Raw genomic sequence first — 26,962 nt, forward strand, 5'->3', positions numbered from 1 at the left:
CTTCGTCTCCAGTTAGAGCCATTTTCAGTCGAGTGAAAGATTCGTCTTCTGGTTTACACCATTTGAACGGAGGTTTCGGGTTCTTGGCCTTCTTGGACTGGCCCACTAACAGGTCCTGCATGGGTGCCGCTATCTTGGTGAAACCCTTGATGAATCTCCTGTAGTAGCCCACCAGCCCGAGGAACTGCCGCACTTCCTTGATAGTGGAGGGTCTTGGCCAGTCCTTGATCACGGTGACTTTTTCAGGGTCTGGTGCTACACCTTCGGCGCTTACCACATGACCTAGGTACTGCACCTTGGGCTTCAACAGGTGGCACTTGGACGGCTTTACCTTCAGGCCAAAACCAGAAAGGGCTTCGAACACCTCGGCCAGGTGCTCCAGGTGGCCTTCATATGTCTTTGAGTAGACAATTACATCATCTAGGTACAGCAGGACGGTTTCGAAGTTTTTGTGTCCTAGGCAACACTCCATTAACCGCTGGAAGGTTCGTAGGGCGTTGCAGAGCCCGAATGGCATGCAGTTGAACTCGCTGAGGCCCATTGGTTTTGTAAACGCAGTCTTTTCTCTGTCCGCCTCGGCCACAGGAACCTGCCAGTACCCACTGGTAAGATCCAAAGTGGAGAAATAGTTAGCTGATCTCAATGCTGCTAATGATTCCTCAATTCTGGGTAATGGGTAGGCGTCCTTATGTGTAATGCGGTTAATCTGCCCGTAATCAACACACATCCTCATTGTACCATCTTTCTTTCTAACGAGAACTAATGGAGCTGCCCAGGGGCTACAACTATCTCTGATCACTCCAGCCTCCTTCATCTCCCGTAACATTCCTTTGGCACATTGATAGTGAGCTGGGGGTACAGGCCGGTACCTCTCTTTAACCCCTTTACCCCCCAGAGTGGTTTGCACGTTAATGACCAGGCCAATTTTTACAATTCTGACCACTGTCACTTTATGAGGTAATTACTCTGAAACGCTTCAACGGATCCCACTGATTCTGAGATTGTTTTTTTGTGACATATTGTACTTCATGATAGTGGTAAAATTTCTTTGATATCACTTGCGTTTATTTGTGAAAAAATTGGAAATTTGGCGAAAATTTTGAAAATTTCACAATTTTCTAAATTTGAATTTTTATTCCATTAAGTCAGAGAGATATGTTACACAAAATAGTTAATAAATAACATTTCCCACATGTCTACTTTACATTAGCACAATTTTGGAACCAAAATTTTTTTTTTATTATTGCGCTATAAGGGTTAAAAGTTGATCAGCGATTTCTCATTTTTCCAACAAAATTTACAAAAACATTTTTTTAGGGACCACATCACATTTAAAGTGACTTTGAGGGGCTTTTATAACAGAAAATATGCAAAAGTGACACCATTCTAAAAACTGCCCCCCTCGAGGTGCTCAAAACCACATTAACCCTTCACGTGCTTCACAGAAATTTTTGGAATAGGGAAGGAAAAAAATGAACATTTAACTTTTTTCACAAAAATGTTACTTTAGACCCCAATTTTTTTATTTTTCAGGGGTAACAGGAAAAAATGGACCCCAAAATTTGTTGAGCAATTTCCCCTGAGCACGCAGATACCCCATACGTGGGGAAAAAACACTGTTTGGGCGCACAGCAGGGCTCAGAAGGGAAGGAGTTCCATTTGACTTTTTGAATGTAAAATTTGCTTGAATAATTAGCGGACGCCATGTTGCGTTTGAAGAGCCCCTGATGTGCCTAAACAGTGGAAACCCCCCACAAGTGACACCATTTTGGAAACTAGACCCCTCAGGGGACTTATCCAGATGTATGGTGAGCACCTTGAACCCTCAGGTGCTTCACAGAAGTTTATAACATGGAGCTGTGAAAATAATATTTTCACATTTTTCCCACAAAAATGTTTTTCAGCCCCCAATTTTGCATTTTCATAAGGGTAACAGGAAATATTGCACCATGCAACTTGTTGAGCAATCTCTCCCGAGTAAGCCGATACCCCATATGTGGGGGAAAATCACTGTTTGGGAGCTCGGAAGGGAAGGAGCGCCATTTGACTTTTTGAATGTAAAATTTGCTTGAATAATTAGCAGACGCCATGTTGCTTTTGGAGAGCCCCTGATGTGCCTAAACAGTGGAACCCCCCCCCCCCCAAGTGACACCATTTTGGAAACTAGACCCCTCAGGGGACTTATCTAGATGTATGGTGAGCACCTTGAACCCTCAGGTGCTTCACAGAAGTTTATAACATGGAGCCGTGAAAATAAAATTTTCACATTATTCCCACAAAAATGTATTTCGGCCCCCAGTTTTGCATTTTCATAAGGGTCACAGGAGAAATTGCACCATGCAACTTGCTGTGCAATCTCTCCTGAGTAAGCCAATACTCAATATGTGGGGGAAAACCACTGCTTGGGCATACGGCAGGGTTCGGAAGGGAAGGAGCGCCATTTGACTTTTTGAATGTAAAATTTGCTTGAATAATTAGCAGATGTGCCCCTGATGTGCCTAAGCAGTGGAAAACTCCCACAAGTGACTCCATTTTGGAAACTAGACCCCTGAGGGAACTTATCTAGATGTGTGGTGAGCACGCTTAACCCCCAGGTGCTTCACAGAAGTTTAGAACATGAAGCTGTGAAAATAAAAAAATCTAACTTTTTCCACAAAAATGATCTTTTTGCCCAAATTTTAGAGGAGAAAATGGAACCTAAAAACTGTTGTGCAATTTCTCCTGAGTACGCCAATACCCCATGTGTTGGGAAAATACACTGTTTGGGAGCACGTCAGGGTTCAAAAGGGAAGGAGCACTGTGTGACTTTTTGAACGCAAAATTGGCTGGAATCAAGAGCGGATGCCATGTCGCATTTTGTGAGCCCCTGATGTTCCGAAATAGTGGAAACCCCCACAATTGACTCCATTTTGGAAACTAGACCCCTCAAGGATTTTATCAAGGGGTATAGTGTACATTTTGAACCCAAAGGTACGACAGAATTTGATAACATTAGGTCATCATATTGAATAAGTTGTCATTAGTCTTGAGCGCAAGTGCTCGCTACTTGAGTTTGCATCGGGTACTTGGGTATGCACCAAGTATCGCGGGTGCTCGAGTGACATGCTCGAGTCCCCGCCCGCATGTTTCACGGTTGTTAGACACCCAAAAAAAAAAAAAAAACATGCGGGATCGCTCGTGCATGGCAGGCGATCCCAGCAATGTTTTTTTGGCCGCGAAGCATATGGGGCAGAGACTCGAGCATGTCACTCGAACACCCGCGATGCTCAGTGCATACCCGAGCACCCGATGCAAACTCAAGTAGCGAGCACTTGCGCTAAACACTAGTCGCCATATTGTCCTCATTTTTTTTTTTCTTTACTTTTGAAAAAATCCCAACCCCAACTCTAATACAACCCTAGCCCAACCCCAACCCTAACCCTAGAGTTTATTTTTTTACACCGTTCCTCGTGTGGTATAAGTGATTAGACGACTTTATTCTTCCGGTCTGGTTTTTATGATTGACAGCTGTCACACACTAAAAGACGCTTTTTTTGCAAAGACTAGTTTTTGCATCACCATATTTCGAGAGCTATAATTTTTCCATATTTTGGCCGACAGAGTCATGTGATGGTTTGTTTTTTGCGGGACAAGTTGACGTTTTTATTGGTACCATTTTTGGGCACGTGACATTTTTTGATCGCTTTCTATTCTAATATTTGGGAGGCAGAATAAACAAGCACCAACAATTCAGGATTTTTATTTTTTTCTATGCTGTTCCGTGTGTGGTAAAATTGATAATGCAGCGTTATTCTTCGGGTCAGTACGTTTACAGCGGTACCGCATTTATATATTTTTTTTTATGTTTTGGCGCTTTTGCACAATAAAAACGATTTTCTAGAAAAAATTATTTTTTTGTATCGCTTTATTCTGAGAGCTATAACTTTTTAACTTTTCGGATGATGGAGCTGTGTGGCAGCTTGTTTTTTGCGGGACAAGATGACGTTTTCAGCGGTACCATTTTTATTTATATTCGTCTTTTTGATCACGTGTTATTCCATTTTTTGTTTGGCCGTATGATGATAAAGCATTGTTTTTTTGCTTCGTTTTTTATTTATTCTTTTTACCATGTACACTAAAAGGGTTAACTAGTGGGACAGTTTTATAGGTCAGGTCGTTCCGGACGCGGCGATACCAAATATGTGTACTTTTATTGGTTTATTTTTTTTTTTTCATAATAAATAAATATTATGGGTTCAATATATTTTTATTTTTTGGGGATTATTTTTTTAATTTTTTTTTTATATATATTTTTAGAATTTTATTTTACTTTTTTTTTTTTTCACTTTTCTACTTTTTTTTTTTACTCTTACTCATTGTCCCACTATGGGACTTTCACTTTTTGCAGCTTGATCGGCTGCATGGCATAGAGAGCAGCAGCTCCCTATACCATGCAGCCTGTCAGCGCTGCACACAGGGTAGACATTACTTTGGTCGCGCACTGCGCATGTCCAAGTAACGTCCTGCCTCCTGGAGACCCGGATGTTGTCATGACGACACCGCTCCCTGCACATAGCACCGGGTGTCTGCTGTGACAATCAGCCGACACCCGGCGGCGATCGCCCCCCACCGCTTGTGTGCGAGCGCGATCGCAGCGTGCGTAATAATACGTAGCTGGTCCATAAGTCCCAGGGCACAGCTACGTACTATTACTGACAAGGTCGGAAAGGGGTTAATGGGCGGATGATCTCCTGTGGGGATATGATGTTGGACCCCTTTTAGCTGCCCAAAGTTTAGTGGGTGTTTGCTGAAGACTCGCTCATATTCTTGGCCCACCCGGTATACTCCATGCTTTTGGTGCAAAGGGGTGGAGTCAGTGCCTACTTGTAGCTTCTGACACCAATCCTCCTTCTGCCCCTTGGAGCCGTTATCCTCCGCCGGTTTGGATGGAGGCAAGGGTTCCACTGCCTTTATTGCATTGTTACTGACAGTGAACAGCTTGGCAAGGGTGGCATACCGGGGTAAATGGACCTCTTTCTCCCCACAATTCAGGATGCTTATCGGTACTCTCCCCTTGCGGACATCGACTACCCCCCTGGCTGTCAAGATGATGGGCCTACCATCAGAGTACACGGGTTCTACCAGGGCCTGATAATCTTGACCCCTGAGACCTATTGCTGCCCGACACCATATTAACATTTCACTCCTAGGGGGCATTGCAACCCGTAGAACTTCATCTTAATTTCTGCTGCGGTGCCGGCGTCAAAGGTATCCTTCAACCGGGCCAGTATTTTCTTGACAGTGCCTTTGTCCCTGCCCGGCCAGGACTTCACCTCTCTCTGGGCTGCACTGATTAGCTGACCAATGAGGATGCTAACTTTTTGCTCCTCAGACAGGGGGTACACTTTAAACAAACTGCGCAGTCTCTCCTCAAAGTCGTTCAGGGTGTGCTACTCCCCTGATTGCTGGGGCAACCACGCCACCCCTGGTATATACGACATTGATAACGGCATTACAGTGGCGGCGGCCGCAGCTGAATCCTCTCCTCGGTTGGGCATCCTCCCCCCCCCCCCCCCAGTGAACCTCAGCCAGGTCCTGGGCGTCTGCTGACGTACCAGTATGCTGCTCTGCAGGCGGAAAGATCTCTTACCCGGTGGTTCCGGATCGGGGCCTCCTGCTTCCCCTCGGCTGACGGAAAATGACGTGATAACACAGTTCAGTATAGTCTATGGCACACAGGACCCGGTTATACCGGGCTTCGTGAATACTGTTCATGACGCCAAGTTGACGCGCTCTCTGGGCCGTGGGGTACTCGGTGCCGGACCGGTCGTTGCTAGGGGAGATAGATGTCACAGTGGCGGTGACCCCGTCCGTGACCCAGGGCGGTCAATAAAAGGTAATATTTACAGGAGATTTATAGTTCTTGTATAGAGTTTGTGACGCCACCTGTGGTATGCGGCTAGAGAGAGTCGCCGCTGCAGAGCAGGTCCTCTGGAGCCGATGTTAGTGCAGCAGGGTTGGTTTAGCTCTCCACAGGTAGAGCTTAGCTCCAGGGCAGTGTAGATGTTAAAGATGTTGCTGTTATGGTGTAGTGCAGAGGATGGCGCAGTTAATAATCAGTCCACAACTTAATGGCGGTTTCCTCTTATCTTTACTTGCGGTGGTTAGGCAGACCGGGGCACGGGTAGTAGAGGTCCGGCGGCCTGGAAGCAAGTTGGGGGATCCACCTCGCCAGGTGGAGTTGTAGGCCTTCCCTTTGCGCTACCCTTTGGCCCTGCTGCGTTTAGCTATGCTGCGGCCCTCGTCCCTGAGTAAAACGTCTTTGTGCTCACCTGTATGGCAGGCCGCTCGGGCCTTCCTGGAGTGTCGCTCCCACGTGGCGGTGCTGGGCCATGCGGTGCTGCTGAGCCTCCAGGCGTCTAATGGGGCCAGGAGACCTACAGTCTCTTGCCCTCCGGTTTCTGCTGCTGGGCCTTCGGTGCCCCACAACCTCGGACTCCGGTGTCCGGTTCTTCTGCGCTTCCTCTGGGGTGAACTGCCGTGCAGCTCCACTCCCTAGGTCCTTCCTCATCGACGACCTGACTTCCACTCCTCTCTGCTCTCCTCACACTGACTAACCCCGCCTCCAGATCCAGTTGCTAAGGGGAGAAGCTCCCCTTGCTGGTCTGGAGCCAGGAACTTGTTGCATGCTAGCAAAACCTGATTAGGGGACCCCTCCTTGCTTCCAGGCATGGCATCACCCCCTTGTGAGGGAGGCAATGCCACTGTGGCACTCGACTCCTGGGGTGCCACACTTGTATATGACTTTAATGCTTTTTAATACTAGGCAGCACGGTTATTGTACCTTTTTATAAAGGGTTTGGACCTGGCTTTGTTTGGGGATGGTCTGTTTTATTGTGAAGGTATGTCTTTTTTTTAAATATTTTTAATGTGTTATATCATTTTATCTGTTTTTATATGTCTGAATGAAAAATATATTCTTATTTATTTATCGGCCTTCGGCTCAATCTCTATTTATGGGTGAACAATTTGTAGGAAGATCGATCTTGTGGAAACCTAGATAGGTCCACCAGGGTCTTCTCCACCGCTATATTGATTGTATCAAGCCATCGGGTTACTTGTCTTCCTGTTCGCCTTGTTCTTTCTATTCTTCTGACCATGATGTCCATCTCCAGTGATTGCTCTCTTCAAGTGACATGTCTGGTTTGATTTGTTCAAAGATGTATTTATTTGTTCTTCCTCCATCCATGGTATTAATAACATCCTTCTCCAGCCCTACATTTCGAGGATGTCAATTCTTCTTCTGTCTTGTTTCTTTGTCGGCAATGTTTTGAATCCATATGTTTCTATAGAAAAGACCAAACTATGTACGAGCTGTGTCTTCAGCGCAGTGAAATGTTTCTCGATTCGAAGACCTTGTCGATTGACTTCATTGTTGATTTGCCCATAGCTGCTACTCTGTTGACTTCTAGTGTTGTTGTTGCATCTTGAGTGATTATTCATCGGAGTAGGTTGAAGTCCTTTACAACTTCCAGTTCATCACCATCCATCTCAAATGTGTCCCGGTTGTACCTGGCAGTAGTTAATGTCTTTGTCTTCTTTATATTGAGTAGAAGTCCATGTTCAAGCTTTCCATCTTGACACTTTGTAATAAGATTGTTGATGATTCGTCCAGCAATTTTGATTCCTTCTCCTTTTTCGGCAAGTCCAGCCTTCCTGAAAATAGCTTCTGCATATAAATTGCAGAGAAATGGTGACATGATGCAGCCTTGCCGACTCCTTGCTCTACTTTGAACCATGCTGTGCTGCCGTGTTTCGTTCGTACAGTAGCTTCTTGGTCGATGTAAAAGTTCCTAATAAGAGATTGTTTGGCACACCCATATCCTTCATGGTATTCCAAAGTTTCTGGTGATCAACACAGTCAAAGGCTTTGCTGTAGTCAATGAAGCAAAAATAGATCTTGTTGTATTCTTTGGCCTTTTCCATTATCCATCTAGTATTAGCAATCACATCTCTTGTTACTCTGCCTTTTCTGAATCCTGCTTGTTCCTCTGGCAGCTCTTTGTCAAAGTAAGGCTGTAACTTTTTTTTGTATTATCTTCAGTAGTATTGTGCTGACATGAGCTATGAGTTCAGTAGTCCGCTTCTTTTCCATAGTCTGTAGCGTCTCCCTTCTTCAGAATAGGAATAAACACTGACCTTATCTAGTCCTTGGGTCATTTGCCAGTTTTCCATATTTGTTGACACAGACATGTGATGACATAATTTGCTGCTTCAGAAGACTTTATTAACTCTACTGGAATATTGTCACATCCAGGCGCTTTGTTTTTTGACAGCTTTATAGTAGTAAGGATTTAGTCTTTCAGGATGTTTGGCTCTCTATCATCTCCAGTGTCAGTTTCTTCTCTGCTCTTTCCATCTTTCCTTGATCTGTGCTTGCTCGGTTTGTTTCCATTGGCATCTTTCAACATTTCCTCTTGGTTGATACTTTTGTCATCTCTCTTTGATCTTTAGGTATGCCTTCCTGGTCTTGCCCCTTAGATGTTCGCTTTCTGAAAAATATAAATTGAGATTTTATTCTGTGTGCCTAAGATTTTTCCCCTTTGCGTTTAGTTTTTGTTATGAATTCTTCTAAATATTTACAAAATTTATAATGAAAAGAAATCCGGCTATAATAAGATCCATCAGCAGAAGCTAGTCTGCTTGTTGATGGTTTCCAGAAACACTATTTTAGTTTTAATCTAGAATTTAAATTTGCTGACCTCATATACTATTCTAGAGCCAAATATGTGATATTTTGTATATTTTGTTAATGTGCATCTGATTTATACTTTTATACAGGAGATGGAGAAGATTTTCTTACCATGGCGGAGTGTCAGTATATCATTAAACATGAGCTGGACAATCTTCGTGCTCAAGATGAGACAAGTATTCCTGGTTATCCACAGTCCAAGCTTTATCCTGGAAAATCAATAGGTAAGTGCATTTTATAGTCTTAGTCAATCAGAATAATTTTACGTTATTCTTGATGATGAACAGGTCTGGACTGAGATCAGTAGTCTGCAGTATACGGCTGGTGAAATGATCAGGGAATCAATAATTAATTTTAAAAGTTAGCAAGAAATGGATACTTTATTTGCCTTAAAAATTACTAGACCTTATAATTGATGGAAAGGAAAACAGGTTTTGTTTTGTGAGACTTGGAGGTATAGCTTAAAGGGAAAGACAAGGTTCATCTTCTGGCATTCGGATATTTCCAGACTCGTGCTACATACACTATAAAAAAAAAAAGATGCAGTTAGTGCAGATTATACTTTGTGCTAAACTTAGTCTTAGTTTTATACAGATCAATAATGTCCTTTGAAACATGATAAGGCTCCAGTTGATCCTTCAGCAGAGGAGTTATTTGTTGGTGATGCTAAACCGTCTTCGAGGTCCAAAAATGGACTTTAGAAATATAGAGATATGTGGAATCTAGAAACCCTAGTGTTATATTCCTAGCACAGTTGTAGTGCTGTATTCTTTGGACTATTTGAAATAATAAAGGTGATTTCGGTTGGTGAGTATTTTATTTTTTGGTGTTTTTTCATAAAGCTTTGCAGTTTGATCAGCATGCAGTTTCTGCCATAGTTTTTGTTAAAATAACAGACAATGATTATACAGTAATTATTTAACCCCTTCCAGTAGATGTACGGAATCAAGCGCCTAAGTTAGCTTGTACACCTTGACGAATTACTATATAAAGCTGATGATGCTGCCGGCACCACCTGTGTGCCCAACTGATTGAAGACTTATTATTATTTATTATGCATTGCCTACATAGCCCCATCCTATTCCACAGCGCTTTACAGATATCATCACTGTCCCCATTGGGGTTCACAATCTAGATTCCCTATCAGTATGTCTTTGCAGTGTGGGACAAATCCAGAGAATCTTGAGGAAACCCACACAAACACGGGGAGAACATACAAACTCCTTGCAGATGTCGTCCTTGGTGGGATTTGAACCCAGGACTCCAGCTCTGCAGTGCTAACCACTGAGCCACTCTGCAGGACAATGTCTGTCATATACAGCTATATTCCCACAGCAGCTGCTGCAGTTGAGTGTTTTGTTTTTGCTTGTCCCTTTAATTTAATTTTCAAGAGTTTCCCATTTTATAGCCAAACCCCCCCCAGAAAAGTCAATAAGCAGTGATGTTGAGCTGGGAAAAGTAAACCTTCCTTCATATTGCATCCTGCAGTGCCCATTTTTGATCTGTCGGAGCAGAAGTCCCAGTCCCCCCCTCTAGCTTTTCAGAGAAAGGTTTTTGCGCCGAGTTAGGGGTGTAGACATTGTACAGATCACCATTTTTAGTATAGTGTATTGTATTTAGGCCCGTCGTTACTATTCTATTGTTGAAGTCCTTCGAATATCTAGGCATAAGTGGTACTTTATTGGTTTGACACATTAGATCACTTATCTGTCTTCCAACTATTAACTTCATGTAACATACAGAAAACTAAAAACAAGCAGTAATGCAATACTGGAATATCTTTGACTTCCATTTTTTCTGGTATTTTGACCTTGCTCTCCTATCCATCTAGCACTATGACGTTGGCATAACCAAGAATAACATATGACATTTCTCCAACACCAGTTTATTCATCCTCATTGAGGTGGGGGGGATTGTGTGTGTGTGGGGGTGTTTGTTAAGCTTTTCATCTGAACTTACTTAAACATTTAAACCATTTGTTTTATGAGAGAGCGACATAAATAGGCCAATATTCCTCAATACATAAAAAGTATATTTAAAGTGTGTCCTTTCCTCCCGCCATTTTTCATCTGCCTTCCTATGGAAGGACGTTGTTCACACTGACTGGGTGTTGATTCTCTGGTGGTGTTGTCCGTTCCCTGTCTGAGGTTGACTATCTCCCATTGTTGTGTGACGGAGTTACAAGTCCGTTCCTTGAGGATTCTGCGTTTTTGTCAATAAGAAGCATTTTCGCCTCTTCTGGATCTTTGAAAATTGTAAAGGATCCATCTTGTTTTCTTATCTTCAATAGAGCTGGATACATCCAGTTGAAACTTAATGTTCTTGTGGTATAGTGCTGTGCAGACTTTGCTTTTTTTTGTCAAGTCGAGTGACTAATCACCAAATAGGGGATACCCCTGTATTAATAAGGGCTGTTTCCTAATTCTGAAGGTCTGCAGGATTTCCTCTTTGTCGTTATAATTCAGATACTTTAATTACCTGTCATTACTCATACAGGGCTGTTGATGGAGCTGCTTGTTTGGCTCTTTGTGTAGGCAAATTGTCTCTCGGTGGGCTCACTCTGTGAGCCCGTTCTACTTTGCATCTGCCTTTCAGTCCCAGCACCTGAGATAAATGTATTTCACATAGTGCCTTTAGATGCCGCACGGCTATGGTTTCAGGTAGGCCAACCACTCTCAGATTGTTCCTCCAGATCCTCAATCATATTCCTCATTGTGTGTGCCAATTAAGTCAAATCAATGAACTGCATGGAGAGCTGATGATGAGCTTACCGTTGTGGCCAGCGTTTCCTTCACTTTGGGTGTCAGGTGGGCAGCATCTTCGCTGGCTAATTGATTATAGTCTATTATTTAGCTAGACCTTGTGTTTGTCTGATTAATTATGCTTATTGTACCTGATCGCTCTGTCTCCGCCTGTGTTTGTTCCTCTTGTTGCGCATCTTGGGAGGTGAAGATGATGCGTCCCTCAGGTTAATACTTGACGTTTTGTTGTTTTTCCCTACGCTTCTTACTAGGTATCGCTTTAAAGGTTAATGGCAGTAATAGTAAATGGTAATAAATAGCATGCCATAGATAGGCATACCATCTTACAGAGGTTCCTTATGAAGACACAACGTGAAACGCGCGTCAAGGGGCACCTGGTGACACATGTAAGACTGTAGTGCCCATCTATGGCATACTAGCTATGACATACTGTTTCCTACTGCTAATAACTTTTAATATTGTGTGAAGACGCAGGAAAGATGGGATGTTTTATTATCACAAGCCTCCTAGGAGATAAGAGTCCCTTGTATCATTTTATTTACTGCATACCCCCTAGAGCACTTGGCACTTTATGTATTTGTGATAACATTTCTTTATTGTGAGAGCGGGATGTAGTTTTTCTTGTTACACATAAGAGGGGGATGTAGATGTTTTTGAGGTATGTATGGTTTATGCACTGATTATTCTGCGACTCCTTAGATAAACCACCTGTCATTGCATCAGCATCATTTTATATCCACCTGTATATGATCACTAGCTCTTTATAATTTTCCGCATCATATTAAAATTCCTACCAAAATATTTTTTTTATGTATTTTAATCATGTTTTTTGAGTGTATGAATAAATAAAGGATTTTTTGTATACAAATAATTTACTTTTTGTCTTTCGGATTTCTACTCAGTTTAGACTCCCAGTTAATTATAGGACTAATTGGTTGATGAATTGTCATACAGTCATCTAGTTAAAAACAGAAAGGCTAACAACCATTTGACAAGTGGTCAACACCAAGTGTGGGGTGAGGACTTTGCATTTTATTCAAATATAGTGTAATAAACAGGGAAGTGACGCATTTCTCGCTCCCTTGCTTATTTGGGACACTCTGCCGCCCTCTGTTTTGTTAATATGTTGTTTCTAAATGTTAAACTCTTTAAAAGCAAATAAAAGATGTTAAAAAAGCATTTCCCAAAGGTAGTACAGTATACAGTAAAGAAGACTATATAGAATATGCAGCATTCACCGATCCATAAAAATCAAATCCTGTAGTCAACCTCCTTTAAAGGGGTTGTCCACTACTCTGACAACCCCTTCTCAATCAGTACGTTTCCTCCCAGTAAAAAAACACAAAAACATTGCTCCAGGAGATTGTGTGACATTGGCCACAGGGATCACATGACATAACAATCAGCACTGGTCTGCCTTTACTCTCCCTGCCTTTGGACGAATCAGACATCAAAAGGAAGTGAGAGCTGCGGCTGGCCTCTCACTTCCTCTTGATGTCTGATTCGTCGGAAGACTGGGAGAGTGAAGCTTGTGCTGATTGGCCACATGGATCGCGTGACATTGTTCTGATCTCCTGGAGAGCGAGTACCGACACAGCTGGAAAGGCATCGGCACCCAACCGGACGTGAGTGTACATGTTGTTATTTTACAGAGGGCTAACTTGCTAATTGAGATGGGGTTGTCCGAGTAGTGGACAAGCCCTTTAAAACAAAGGCTCAGTTGATGCAAGTTAGTTATGGTTAGTTTGGTTGTGATTTTTCTTGTACATTCGTGTCCAAAAATTTTGAGACTGAAACAAATGTTGGTTTTCGCTGCTTGCTGCTTCATTGATTTTAGATCTTTTAGGCAGATGTTTCTATTGTTACTGAAGTATAATTATAAACATTTTACGAGTTGTTAAACTTTTATTAACAAATACATCAAGTTCATGTAAATTATATATATCTCAATATTTAGAGTGTTGAATCTTACTTTTCAAGACTTCTACACTTCGCCCTGCCACCTGGGTATCAGCTTCTGGGTCAGATCCTGACCGATGACAACACACTCTTATGTAATCAGTGCTTGGAGTTGATCACAATTTCTGTTTTGCAATTCATCTGATCACTCTTTATTACAATCTTGAGTTAATGCAAATTGCCACTATGCGACCTGAAGCAGCAAAATTTGTGTCAGCCTCAGAACATGTGGCGTGGACTGTGGTGTTCCTTCACATAGTGTAAGATTGATTGTTCTCCCGCTTTATGTGTGCCCAAAGGAGTTGCCTGATTTTGCCCCAATAAATAATGTGCCAGTTTAATCCGAGGATAAAGCGTTTGTTTTAAAATTATATATAGGGTTTGACTGTTTAACTACTATATGAAATATTAAGCCATTTAGCTAAAACTTACCTGCTTTCAATTTAACAAATTGGCAACCGCTTGTATTGAGTCTGACTGTACTGAATGACTTTGAAATCCTGAGAGTGATTAAACCTATTAACACAATCAATATTGAAAGCCCTTTGCATGTTGATAAGAAAAAGTGTGCAGCTTGTGTTTTTGTTGTTGTTGAGGTTTTGCCAGTATAGTCAGTATAAGTTTAACACCTTCACCCCTGGCCGATTTTGTTTTTTTTCGGGTTTTGTTTTTTCCTCCCCTTTTTCCAACAGCCATAACTTTTTGTATTTTTCTGTCCACATAGCCGTATGAGGGCTTGTTGTTTGTAGGACGAGTTGCACTTTTGAATGACCTCATATGATGCACTAGAAAGTGGGAAAAAAAAATTCTAATTGCATTTGAAATTCAATAAAAGTGCAATTCCACAATTGTTTTTTGGATTTTTTATTTAAAGGGAACCTGTCACGTCTTAGTTACTATCATCAGTGCCTCCATTGGTTTGTTAGTGATGTAATGTGCATCACTAACAAGCTGTTTTCATGAAAATCGGTGGTAGTATAATGCTTTTCTAACGTTTTATATACTTTGTCTTACCTGCTCCTATTCAGTCATAGGGGTGTGATTCTCAGATTCAGTCATGGAGGGGCGCCGCATTCAGCCACTGCTGCCGCCACCCATGACATTTAAATACTGCTCCTGGCAAGTGCTGTGTTTGTGGGGCACATGCGCATTTGCACACGTCGGGCCGCTGCTCCGGCGCGTGCACACCGAGGCTGTGTGATCACCAGCTCCAGTGCGCACGCGCTGTGATCTGTGGCTCCCGGCGCGTGTGCAGTGAGGCCGTGTGATCACCAGCTTCAGTGCGCACGCGCTGTGATCTGTGGCTCCCGGCGCGTGTGCAGTGAGGCTGTGTGATCACCAGCTTCAGTGCGCACGCGCTGTGATCTGTGGCTCCCGGCAGGTGCAGTGAGGCTGTGTGATCACCAGCTTCAGTGCGCACGCGCTGTGATCTGTGGCTCCCGGCAGGTGCAGTGAGGCTGTGTGATCACCAGCTTCAGTGCGCACGCGCTGTGATCTGTGGCTCCCGGCAGGCGCAGTGAGGCTGTGTGATCACCAGCTTCAGTGCGCACGCGCTATGATCTGTGGCTCCCGGCAGGTGCAGTGAGGCTGTGTGATCACCAGCTTCAGTGCGCACGCGCTGTGATCTGTGGCTCCCAGCACGTGCGCAGTCAGTGTATCTTGCGGTCATCGCATGCTCAGTGACACTGATCTGATTAATTTACTTTATATTTTAATAGATCGGACTTTTATGAATGCAGCGATACCAAATGTGTATTTTTTTTTAATTGTTTTATTTGTAATGGGGCAAAAGGGGGTGATTAGAACTTTTTGTGGGTTGTTGTTTTTTCATATTTTTAAAAACTTTTTTTTTTTTTTCTTCACTTTTTACTGTAATTTAATAGTCCCCTTAAGGGGGACTTGAACCGTCTGATCGCTTGTGTTATACATAGCACTGCTATGTATAGGTAAAATCACGGTCTCCTATGAATGCTTTCACAGTAGTATTGTAATGACAGACACAGGGGTCATTAGCTGATCCCCGGTTGTCATGGAAACCCATCGGCACCCGGCGATCACGTCACGGATGCGCCAATGAGAGCGTGGAGTGACACGCCCCTCCCCTCCTTCGGGCGCATGTTAAATGCCGCTGTCAGAGATTGACAGTGGAATTTAACAGGTTAACATCTGCGGGCATAGCTCCAATCCACCCGCGGCTGTTAAAGGCACATGATGGCTGATTATATCATTCCCATCATGTGCGGGAAAAGATGCAGTCTCAGCATGCGAGCCCACATCATAGTCCGGGACAAAACTTTTGACGTGCATATACCGTCAAAAGTAGAGAAGGGGTTAAATAGGTTTTCTACTACTATGATATTGATGACCTACCCCCACCAATCAGCTATTACCAGCTCCAGCAATGGCCGGATAGAAACGGTGTACAAAGAGGAATATCGCTGCTGCGTCACACTATTTAGTGTCCACTGAAGATCAGCTCCTATATACAGATGCATCTCACTAAATTAGAATATCATCAAAAAGTTAATTTATTTCAATTCTTCAATACAAAAAGTGAAACTCCTATATTATATAGAGTCATTACAAACAGAGTGATCTATTTCAAGTGTTTATTTCTGGAAATGTTGATGATTATGACTTACAGTCAATGGAAACACAAGTCATTATCTCAGTAAATTAGAATACTTTATAACCGCTTTAAAAATGTTTTTAAAATCTGAAATGTCGGCCTACTGAAATGTATGTTCAGTAAATGCACTCAATACTTGGTCGTGGCTCCTTTTGCATCAATTACTACATCAATGCGTCGTGGCATGGAGGCGATCAGCCTGTGGCACTGCTGAGGTGTTATGGAAGCCCAGGTTTCTTTGATAGCAGCCTTCAGCTCGTCTGCATTGTTGGGTCTGATGTCTCTCATCTTCCTCTTGACAGTATCCCATAGATTCTCTATGGGGTTAAGGTCAGGCGAGTTTGCAGGCCAATCAAGCACAGTGATACTGTTGTTTTCAAACCAGGTATTGGTACTTTTGTCAGTGTGGACAGGAGCCAGGTCCTGCTGGAGAATGACATTTCCATCTCCAAAAAGCTTGTCGGCAGAGGGAAGCATGAAGTGCTCTAAAATTTCCTGGTAGACAGCCGTGCTGACTTTGGTCTTGATAAAACACCGTGGACCTACACCAGCAGATGACATGGCTCCCCAAACCATCACTGATTGTGGAAACTTCACACTAGACCTCAAGCAGCTTGGATTGTGGCCTCTCCACTCTTCCTCTAGACTCTGGGACCTTGATTTCCAAATGAAAATTGGAGCTCTGGGACCTTGTGGAGTGTGTCAATGACTGCCTTCTGGACATCTGTCAAGTCAGCAGTCTTCCCCATGATTGTGGAGCCTACTGAAACACACTAAGGGACCTTTGTAAATGCTTAGGAAGCCTTTTCAGGTGTTTTTTGATAATTATTTAAATTTACTGAGATAATGGCTTTTGTGTTTTCATTGGCTGTAAGCCATAATCATCAACATTAACAGAAATAAACACTTGAAATAGATCACTCTGTTTGTAATGACTATATATTATACATGAGTTACACTTTTTGTATTGAAGAACTGAATTAAATTAACTTTTTGATGATATTCTAATTTTGTGAGAAGCACCTGTATTTTGGAGCCATTGGACAAAGCTGAAAGTATTGGAACCAGCACTGTGCTGGGTTTAGACGAGCATGTGACCACTTTGGCCAATCAGTGGCTGAAACATCCAGACTGAGCAGGAAATACTGAGGCTGGTGGGAAACCCAGAAGACATTTAAATGTCACCAACAGCAGAATGACTAATATTAATTATTATTATATCTTACAGCATGAGAGGTTTTATTTATTTGAAGCGGTTGCAGAACCCCTTTTAAAGAACTGTTGGTTTAAATCTGGGATGTCAAACTCAAATACACACGGGCTAAAATTAAAATCTTGGATTAAGTCACGGGCCAACCTTGATATTTATTAAAAACAAACCTTAATATTCAGAGGGGTCTCAGAGGAGCATATCTCACAACTTCACAGCCCTTACAGAGTAATTTTTCTCCTATTGGAGCCCCTAGATTGCCCTTTCATTGCCCCCATAAATTATGATGCAAAGAAAAGTGCCCCCAAACACAGGATGATACCCCCACAGTGAAATCCTCCACAGTACCTTTCACACATATGGTCTGATGACCCTACTGTACCCCACATCAACTCCCCTGGTAAAATATGGTGACCTCAACACAGTATGATCCCCCAACTGTGCTCCCTATACAGCCCTCCACACAGTATAATGGGCCCACATAGTCCTCCATTCAGAATAATGGCCCCTCATTTCCTCATCACAAGCCAAATCTAATCGCCCTGAGGGCCAGAGTTTGACATGTGGTGTTTAAAGTAATGATGGCTAACTGATTTCAACCTGCCCAAAGATGCTTGGTAAAACAGCTAGAATATAGCGCAATAATTATAGAATTTATTTACCTAAAGGAGCACTCCGGAAGTTTTATTTTTTTTATTGCTCTCTGTTAACCATCAATATTGTGTTCCAGTGTGTGCAATATAATTCTTACCCATCGCTGTCTTCTGCCATTTCTAGCGGTGCTGTGGTCCTCTCCTGTATCATGTGACCACAGTTTTTTCTTGGAACAATGAGAGCCTTGTTCTGAGTCTCATAGACTAACATTGAGAAAGTGACTTCCAGACCACTCAGGAGATGCTCTCTGAGCCCGCTGGTCACAACTGCGGTCACATGGCCCAGGAGAGGATCGAAGCTGTGCTGGAAACGGCAGACGACAGCGATGGATAAGTAGTAGCATGCACACACTATAGACATATTGATGATGGCTGATGAGGGCAATAAATAACTGCTGCCATTTTGAACAGTTCTAAATTGTTCACACAACATTTCTGGCTACATGACATTGATTTTACATCTATAGCTGCGGAAGTAATTGGGATTTATTTTATTACAATCCTTTTTTTTTTTTTTTTTTTTTTTTTAGTAAGCTATAAGAATGACTGTGTCGATAAAGCGTCTGCCTTTCCGATCTGTCGAGTTGTATGTGCTTTATTAAAGGAGTTTATTTGCCCAGGTGCACAGCCCGGCATTGCTTATGTGCCTGTGGATGACTCATGTTGCCATGGGCTGATTTTATGAACCATTGTGTAAATCTTGCTTATTTCTGGAAATACAAGTTGTCTGACATTATTGCATGTCTTCACTAGGTGTCACTGCAGCATAGCGGACACACCCATGAATAATACTCTGCTTCCACCTTTCTGGAAAGCAGAATCTTATCTCAAAGCTGAGCTATGTAATCTCATTCTTGTTAAAGGGGTTATCCGGACTCAGCATAACTTCCTGCAGTAATTTTATGTAACTTCAGATTGCTGAATCATGACAGTGTGCAATGTGCTCACTGTCCGGATTCCCCTCTATTTCCAGTGGGCAGTCACTTGACCGCAAATATATGAATTGTATATGTCCAGTCATATGCCAACTAGCTTCTCATTCACTTCATTTAAAGGGAAAAACTATTTACCTGCAGATATAGTGATGATCTGCAGGTAAAAAGCATTTAAATCATGGCTGGAAGACTTACTGGAACAGCGGCTACAGGGAAAAAATGAAGTTACATTCTCACTGCAGCAACTAGCTTCCAGTAATTGGTGTGGTGCAGGGAGCTGTTACCGTGATGGCTTACTATACAGTGAACCTGCTATAATCTATCCCCTGCAGTCTGTCAATCAGTGTGTCAGAGGTTGATTACAGCACTCTGTGTAGTGAGCAGAGACTGCAAACACTCACTGATGATTTGAAGCAAGTGGCTGCAGGGAAGATATAACTTCATGTCTTTGTAACTTTATTGTGGGACACTTGAACCATGCGGCCTCCTGGACGCTGACCATAAGAATGCAGCTTAGAAAAAAAAGCTGACTCCTCCAGGGGTACACCTGGGCGGCCGACACACCCATTTATTAAAGAAGCACTGTATACTTACAATTGCTCATTCTCCCCTTCTATCCATTTAATGCTTCTCTTTTCCATTTGTTCTGTAACATCACGTCATTAAAACAGACTAGCTGATTCCTTCTAAATTCTGTATAAAAACAGGAAGTCTCTTTTCCCTGCAAGAGTCATCCTCCTCTTCAACTTCTGACCCAGCTGCCCGCGCCTCCCCTTTGCCTATAACTTTTGCAGCGATGACTCATGCAGGGAAAAAAGACTCCTTTTTTCCACACAGAGCATAAGACTCAGCTAGTGTGTTTTTAATCACCTGATATCATAGACCTAATAGAGAAGATAAGCATTATCTGGGTAGAAAGGCAAAATTAGCAATTGTAAGTACACAGTGCTATATAAAATGATGATTACAATATATTAATGGGGTGCTTCTTTAAGTTTAGCTTAGTGTTATTCGAAAAGCTTCGGGCAATTCAGATTAGGTTTGTCTGCCTAGGATTAGGAAACAAGGGCTTTAGACATCACGTTTTTACTATTACATTTAGAAATGTTCTCACCTAAGAACAAGGGGCTATCGGCAGCGTTCCTATGGTGATATCCTCTTCTTTCTAATTTTTACTTGCCTATCTTTAGCCAGTGTTGACTCCCAAGGGTCAGGTTCCTGCCTTAGCTATCCAGGTCCAGCAGAACTTGACTTGTAAGCCATAGGTCAGGACTGTACACATGGCCCGGCCAAACTCTTCGCCGCCATATTGGTACCCATGGATCTGGAGGACTTCACTCTTGTTTTGGATGCCCTTCAGCCCTCTCCTTTTAAGCCGATCAGAGATATTTCTCCATCCTACGGTTTTGGCAGGATGATTTTTTTCCTCTCCGTGATCTCTGTTCCATCAGGCAAGGCCCGGAGTGATGCTTCTTTCATGTCTCTCTCCTTCTCCAGGACAGAGTGGTCTGGCATTCAGCTCCCTCCTTTCAGCTTAGTGTGCTCTCCACATTTCGAGTTAATGAGGAGATTGCTCTCCTTACTTTAGGTACTTTACATCCGATCTCCCAAAGAGGTTCTTACACAATCTTACATTCAGATCTGTACAGATCACCTGTCTCTCACAGCTCCATTTGGACCTTTGGTTGCCTTGTGAACAGGGCTGTGGAGTCGGAGTTGTGGAGTCGGAGTCGGAGCCCATTTTGGTGGAGTCAGTATAAAATGGATCAACTCCGACTCCTAAAATATATAATAAATTGGGTACAGTAGTTCAATGCAGTTTGTTGGGAATATTTTTTCATAAGAATTTGGGAAAGTTATGAAATGCCCTGTAAATGTCTGTCCTATTCCTGATCGAAGGGTCTAGACTTTTAGCTGAGATGAATCTGTGCTACAGTAAATTTATCACTTAAACATGAGCCATGTATGAGGGAGTCGGTGTCATGGAAATTGAGGAGTTGGAGGTTTGGCTTACCAACTCCACAGCCCTGCTTGTGAGTCATCCCAGTATACTCTGGCAGAGGTCATATCTATCGCCTCTAGGACTACCATTGTTCTTTGGTTTAAATTTGCCAATGAGCAAGATAGGCCTAATCTAGTGTGCCCTTGTACCCGTGGGGTAGAAGCCTCCTGGGTCTTGTGCCTCCAGGCGTCTGTTCCTCTATTTCATAGGGCTGTTAGTTTTCTGTCCACAGCTCTGTGGACCACTTACCTTTGTTTCTAGGGATGCAAGTCTTGGCAGAAGAGTACTACAAACGACAGTTACTCGGGTAGTAACTTGAAGGATTCCTATTCTTTCTTCTACAGTACTGGTATTAGTTTTCTCATCCCAAGGCCAGCCTTAGGACATCCCATTTTTCCTGCATCTCCAAGGAGGCGGCCAAGAAATAGATTTGACGGTCAGAATCAAAATTCTTTTTCTCGTAGCCTTCATTATTTCCTTTTTTTTGTGGATGGGGGCGTTGTATGTTTTGTTCCTCCAACTGCTTTTCCTCTAACTGAATAACTAGGTGTCTGCTGCCCCGTGTAACCTGATGGGGAGGAGTCAGGGTTTTTTTTTTCCTTCTCAAGATGTTTTCTTAGCGACAGCCTTCAGGTGGCACCATATTAATCCATTGTTCCTATCCCCACCCCAATGAATTCTTTATTTTCTCCATTTATCTGCTGCTCCAATATAGCAGACTAACATGATTAAGCACTGCTTACCTGCATAGCACCACTATATTTGCCGGTAAATGGCATTTCTGGAGGTGACAGGTTCCCTTTAATTTTCATTCTGTATTATGTTGCTGAATTACTAGGTGATGTTCAGGTGGGATGTTCTGGCCATCGGTTTGTAGACAGAACACTACTGCCATTCTTGACTTTTTGCCTGGCCAGACTACATCTATGCCTCCCTGATTGCTGCTGTTAAACCAGTGTTTTTCTTCCAGCTGTCATCTGCGGAGGTTTTGACAGGGAAGTAGCTGTTGGCTATACAAATGTAATATTATATAATGCTTTTACAGATACATTGTAATACATGAGTTGCTCGAGGCATCTTGGTTTAGAGCTGCTGCTCTTCTCCATGGCTCTTAGCGGGGCCCTGCTCTATAATATACAGTTATATGAAAAAGTTTGGGCACCCCTATTTATCTTAAGCTTAATGTTTTATAAAAATTGATGTTTTTGCAACAGCTATTTCAATTTGATATATGTAATAACTGTTGGACACAGTAATGTTTCTGCCTTGAAATGAGGTTTATTGTACTAACAGAAAATGTGCAATCTGCATTCAAACAAAATTTGACAGGTGCATAAGTATGGGCACCTCACCAGAAAAGTGACATTAATATTTAGTAGATCCTCCTTTTGCAAAAATAACAGCCTCTAGTCGCTTCCTGTAGCTTTTAATGATCTCCTGGATCCTGGATGAAGGTATTTTTGACCATTCCTCTTTACAAAACAATTCCAGTTCAGTTAAGTAAGATGGTCGCCGAGCATGGACAGCCCTCTTCAAATGATCCCACAGATGTTAAATGATATTCAGGTCTGGGGACTGGGATGGCCATTCCAGAACATTGTAATTGTTCCTCTGCATGAATGCCTGAGTAGATTTGGAGCGGTGTTTTGGATCATTGTCTTGCTGAAAGATCCATCCCCTGCGTAACTTCAACTTTGTCACTGATTCTTGAACATTATTGTCAAGAATCTTCTGATACGGAGTGGAATCCATGCGTCCCTCAACTTTAGCAAGATTCCCGGTGCCGGCATTGGCCACACAGCCCTAAAGCATGATGGAACCTCCACCAAATTTTACTGTGGGTAGCAAGTGTTTTTCTTGGAATGCTGTGTTTTTTTGCCGCCATGCATAACGCCTTTTTGTATGACCAAACAACTCAATCTTGGTCTCATCAGTCCACAGGACCTTCTTCCAAAAAGAAATTGGCTTCTCCAAATGTGCTTTTGCATACCTCAGCCGACTCTGTTTGTGGCGTGCTTGCAGAAACGGCTTCTTTCGTATCACTCTCCCATACAGCTTCTCCTTGTGCAAAGTGCGTTGTATAGTTGACCGATGCACAGTGACACCATCTGCGGCAAGTTGATGCTGCAGTTCTCTGGAGGTGGTCTGAGGATTGTCCTTGACTGATCTCACCATTCTTCTTCTCTGCCTTTCTGATGTTTTTCTTGGCCTGCCACTTCTGGCCTTAACAAGAACTGTCCCTGTGTTCTTCCATTTCCTTACAATGTTCCTCACAGTGGAAACTGACAGGTTAAATCTCTGAGACAGCTTTTTGTATCCTTCCCCTGAACAACTATGTTGAATAATCTTTGTTTTCAGATCATTTGACAGTTGTTTTGAGGAGCCCATGATGCCACTCTTCAGAGGAGATTCAAACAGGAGAACAACTTGCAAGTGGCCACTTTAAGTAGCTTTTTATGATTGCATACACCTGGCTATGAAGTTCAAAGCTCAATGAGGTTACAAAACCAAAAAAAGTGCTTTAGTAAGTCAGTAAAAAGTAGGTAGGAGTATTTAAAACAAGAAAATGATAAGGGTGCCCATACTTATGCACCTGTCAAATTTTGTTTGAATGTAGATTGCACATTTTATGTTAGTACAATAAACCTCATTTCAAGGCAGAAACATTACTGTGTCCAACAGTTATTACATATATCAAACTGAACTAGCTGTTGCAAAAACACCAATTTTTATAAAACATTAAGCTTAAGATTAATAGGGGTGCCCAAACTTTTTCATATAACTGTATATGCCATAAGACGACTTATAGACTCTGTCTTTTGGAGACTACCCCTTTTAACTTTAAAATGTTAAAGTAGATGTTCAGTGCTGAGCTTAAAGTATGTAAATCAGCACGTAAAGGTCATACCTGCCTGCCGTTTCTTCCAATATTCTTGCTGCTTTTTAGTCGCTTCTCATTAGAATTGTAATCTCTGTTAGTTACAACAAAGACAGATTTTTTTTATAGAAATTTCTGCATCCCTGTGAATAGAACCTGCAGAAAATTAAACTAACAACTGCATTCGGGTCTATGATAAGATAATTAACAAATAAATTTTCATATTAAGTTATCCAATAATCTGCAACAAACTAATTATAAAATGATGTACACGTATGATAATATATTAATTGCATGAATATTTTTACTGCTTAAATTGTTCAATTTTTTTTTCTTGCAAGATTACAAATTTTGTACAAGAAAAAGGGCTCCTGCTGGACTCCGTGGACGTCCAAAAATCAGATTCTAAATTCAAATGATTCAGCTAAGCTGTGGTTTAAAAGAAAAAAAAAAAGTTTCTTAGAAAAAGGGTCAAATAAACCCACTCTTGTCCATAGATGTGTCTAGTCCATGCGATTTATGCTAGAGTGGTGCTGGTTTCCCAGCTACTAGGGTGACAAGTTAGGTAACCGTGGTGTAAATTTAGCAGAGAATTTGTAATTTGAATTTGTAACTTGTTGCTTGAGTGGGGCGAGTAAATTGGGGCTTTCACTCCAACCAGGCAGTTTTTGTCTTGGGCTATCTATTTAAAATAGTCCACTATGAGCCTGAATGTGCTTTGAAGCTGTATTCTCGTGTTATTAAATTTCTTTAGTTATGTAGACAACTTGAAAATATACAAGTTTTCAATTGACTTACTTTTTATCAGCTGTCATTGTCCTGCAATGAGAACTTTTATCGTACATAGTGTACAGCTGTTTCCGTGGAGCTTGGCCACTAGTGCCTTCCTAGACCCTGTCCGAGAGTGTGCAGCAGTTACATTCCAGGAGAGGGGTTAACTCCTAATATCAAAAAACCTGTCTTAAGCCCATTGATTTATATACAACAATTAGCTGCTCACCTCTATCCCCTTTCCTCTCAGCTCCTGACAAGCTGCTGTTCTAAATCTTGCAAAGTCACCATCACACATCATCAGCAGCTTCTAGAGCAGTTCACCTTATGGTAGCCAAGCCATGTGCTTGTTCAAATGCCGTGTTATCTCTGTGTAAATACAATAATAACTGTGTAGGCTTGAGAACAAACCACTGAGGACTGAATGTGTTACAGCAGAGCTTGTGCTGAGCTTTATTCATACTAATGCTATAGTTCTACTATAAACCAGAACTGTCACTCGAGGGGGATTGCCTGCCCTAACGGAAATCAGAAAGTGAAAGAGACTGGATAGTTGTGTGCCTGTCAAGAGATAATAACGAATGATAACTAATGTGGAACGTGCTGTGCTTTGAGGTGTTAGGCAGTAGGTCTAGAGCCTGGTAGCAAGGGATTCTGTATGTGTTTAGTAAATGGTCAGATGGTCTGCATTTTATTTTGAAACTGTACGTGAATAATGCTTTGAAGGGAACCTGTTAGCTGGATTTCACTCCCCAAACTGTTTGCAAGAGCCACATTCACTTATAAAGAAAAATCCATCCATACCTCTAGCTAACTAGTCTGTTCCTCCACTATTGAAAAATCACCATTTAAATAATGGTATGGGTGGAATTGTCTTTGCAAGAGCTACATGCACTTATAAACAGTTTGGAGTGATATCCTACTGACAGATTCCTTTTATCTCTGTGTCAGCCAAGGTCCCCAGCCTGGCATTGCCTTCTTGAGGGAGCCTTTATAATAACTTGCATGGCCTGTGTTGTCTCTTTACACATAAAACTCCTGTCTATGTAATCTATCTTTTTAATCAATATATCTAGAAATACTGGTGTTTCTGTAATTTTTTTCCCCTTGTATTTATTGGTTTGTTAAATAGTTTTATGGTTATAACCTCAGAACTTACTGAAAATTAACAATGACATCCTATTGATGAGCACCTCGAGTTGTAATTCACTGTGTCTTCATTTGTTTTCATAAAAAGTTGATTAGATTTGTAAATGCATTATTCTATTTTTATTGCTTTTACTCTATGAATAATCCTGTTTTTCTTTACTATCCTATCATATATGTGACCTGTTTTACTGTCTAATATTGTAAATTGTATGAAACCTGTAGTAACTCTCCGCTTCATAGGAATGTTGCACAATCTGTTAATAGGCTTTATATGTCTGTCATTTAGTAAGGAGAATGCAGACCAGTGGTGTATTGATTCAGATATTTCCCCTACATGACAAGGAAGAATTGAAACGACTGAGTTTCCAGTGGTACCGCCAAATCAAATTCGCTTATCAGCCGATAGGTGAGATCACGTTTCTTCTTTCTATCCTGATGTTTTATAGCTCTTATGAAGATATTGTGAAGTTGCCCTAGGATTGTATAGGCTATTTTAAGAGCATTGTCAGACTCTCCGTTGGCCCCATGCAGATTAAAAAGGAATCCATCAACAGGTTTTTGCTAAATATTCAGACATCAGCATGAGGTAGGGAGAGAGGCCCTGATTCTAGCGATATATCACTTAGTTTATTGGGTCAGCTGTTATAATAGATATGATATTGTGTTTCTCCAAAAATATCACAGGGTCTTTTATTATTTTTTATTATTTATATTTTTTTTTTCAGCCAACAGCAATCCATATTTATTCTTGAACAAAAAAATCCACATTTATTCAAATATAATCATGTCATCACACACACACACACACACACACACACACACACACACACACACACACACACACACACACACGTATACACACACACACTGCACGTACACATGTATACACACACACTGCACATACACATGTATACACACACACTGCACATACACATGTATACACACACACTGCACATACACATGTATACACACACACTGCACATACACATGTATACACACACACTGCACATACAGTACTTTCCAGCCTGCCCCCTCTTCAGTTCCTTTAGATTCGTGCAGTTTAAGGACCAGATTCGTGCAGTTTAAGGACCTTTGGTGACATCATGGACTGTGATGTCTCCAAAGGTCCTTAAGCAGGTTTAACCTCAAAATAGAAATACTGGGGACTCCTAAGAGAGAAGGGGCCTTGAGAAATTGCCCAGTTTTCCCTCTGCCTCGTAGCACTGGCCTTACATAGCTTATCTCCCCTTTAGTTCCCATAGACTCCTGCAGTTAAAAGGCTT

The 26,962-nt window shown here is 42.0% G+C and overlaps 1 protein-coding gene across 1 annotated transcript in view; it reads left to right on the forward strand.

Annotated features, from left to right (window-relative positions):
* The window catches only part of ANO10 (anoctamin 10), a 353,685-nt gene that overhangs the window by 23,812 nt on the left and 302,911 nt on the right, over window positions 1-26,962 (forward strand). The window contains exons 4-5 of the mRNA XM_073678048.1: window positions 8,821-8,955; window positions 25,966-26,085. Of these exons, the coding sequence (XP_073534149.1) occupies window positions 8,821-8,955; window positions 25,966-26,085 (255 nt within the window). The remainder of the gene's footprint in view (window positions 1-8,820; window positions 8,956-25,965; window positions 26,086-26,962) is intronic.

The sequence above is a fragment of the Phyllobates terribilis genome, unplaced genomic scaffold (assembly GCF_046119375.1).
Source record: "Phyllobates terribilis strain yellow unplaced genomic scaffold, ASM4611937v1 Scaffold_4__5_contigs__length_816908805, whole genome shotgun sequence".
Taxonomy (NCBI): domain Eukaryota; kingdom Metazoa; phylum Chordata; class Amphibia; order Anura; family Dendrobatidae; genus Phyllobates; species Phyllobates terribilis.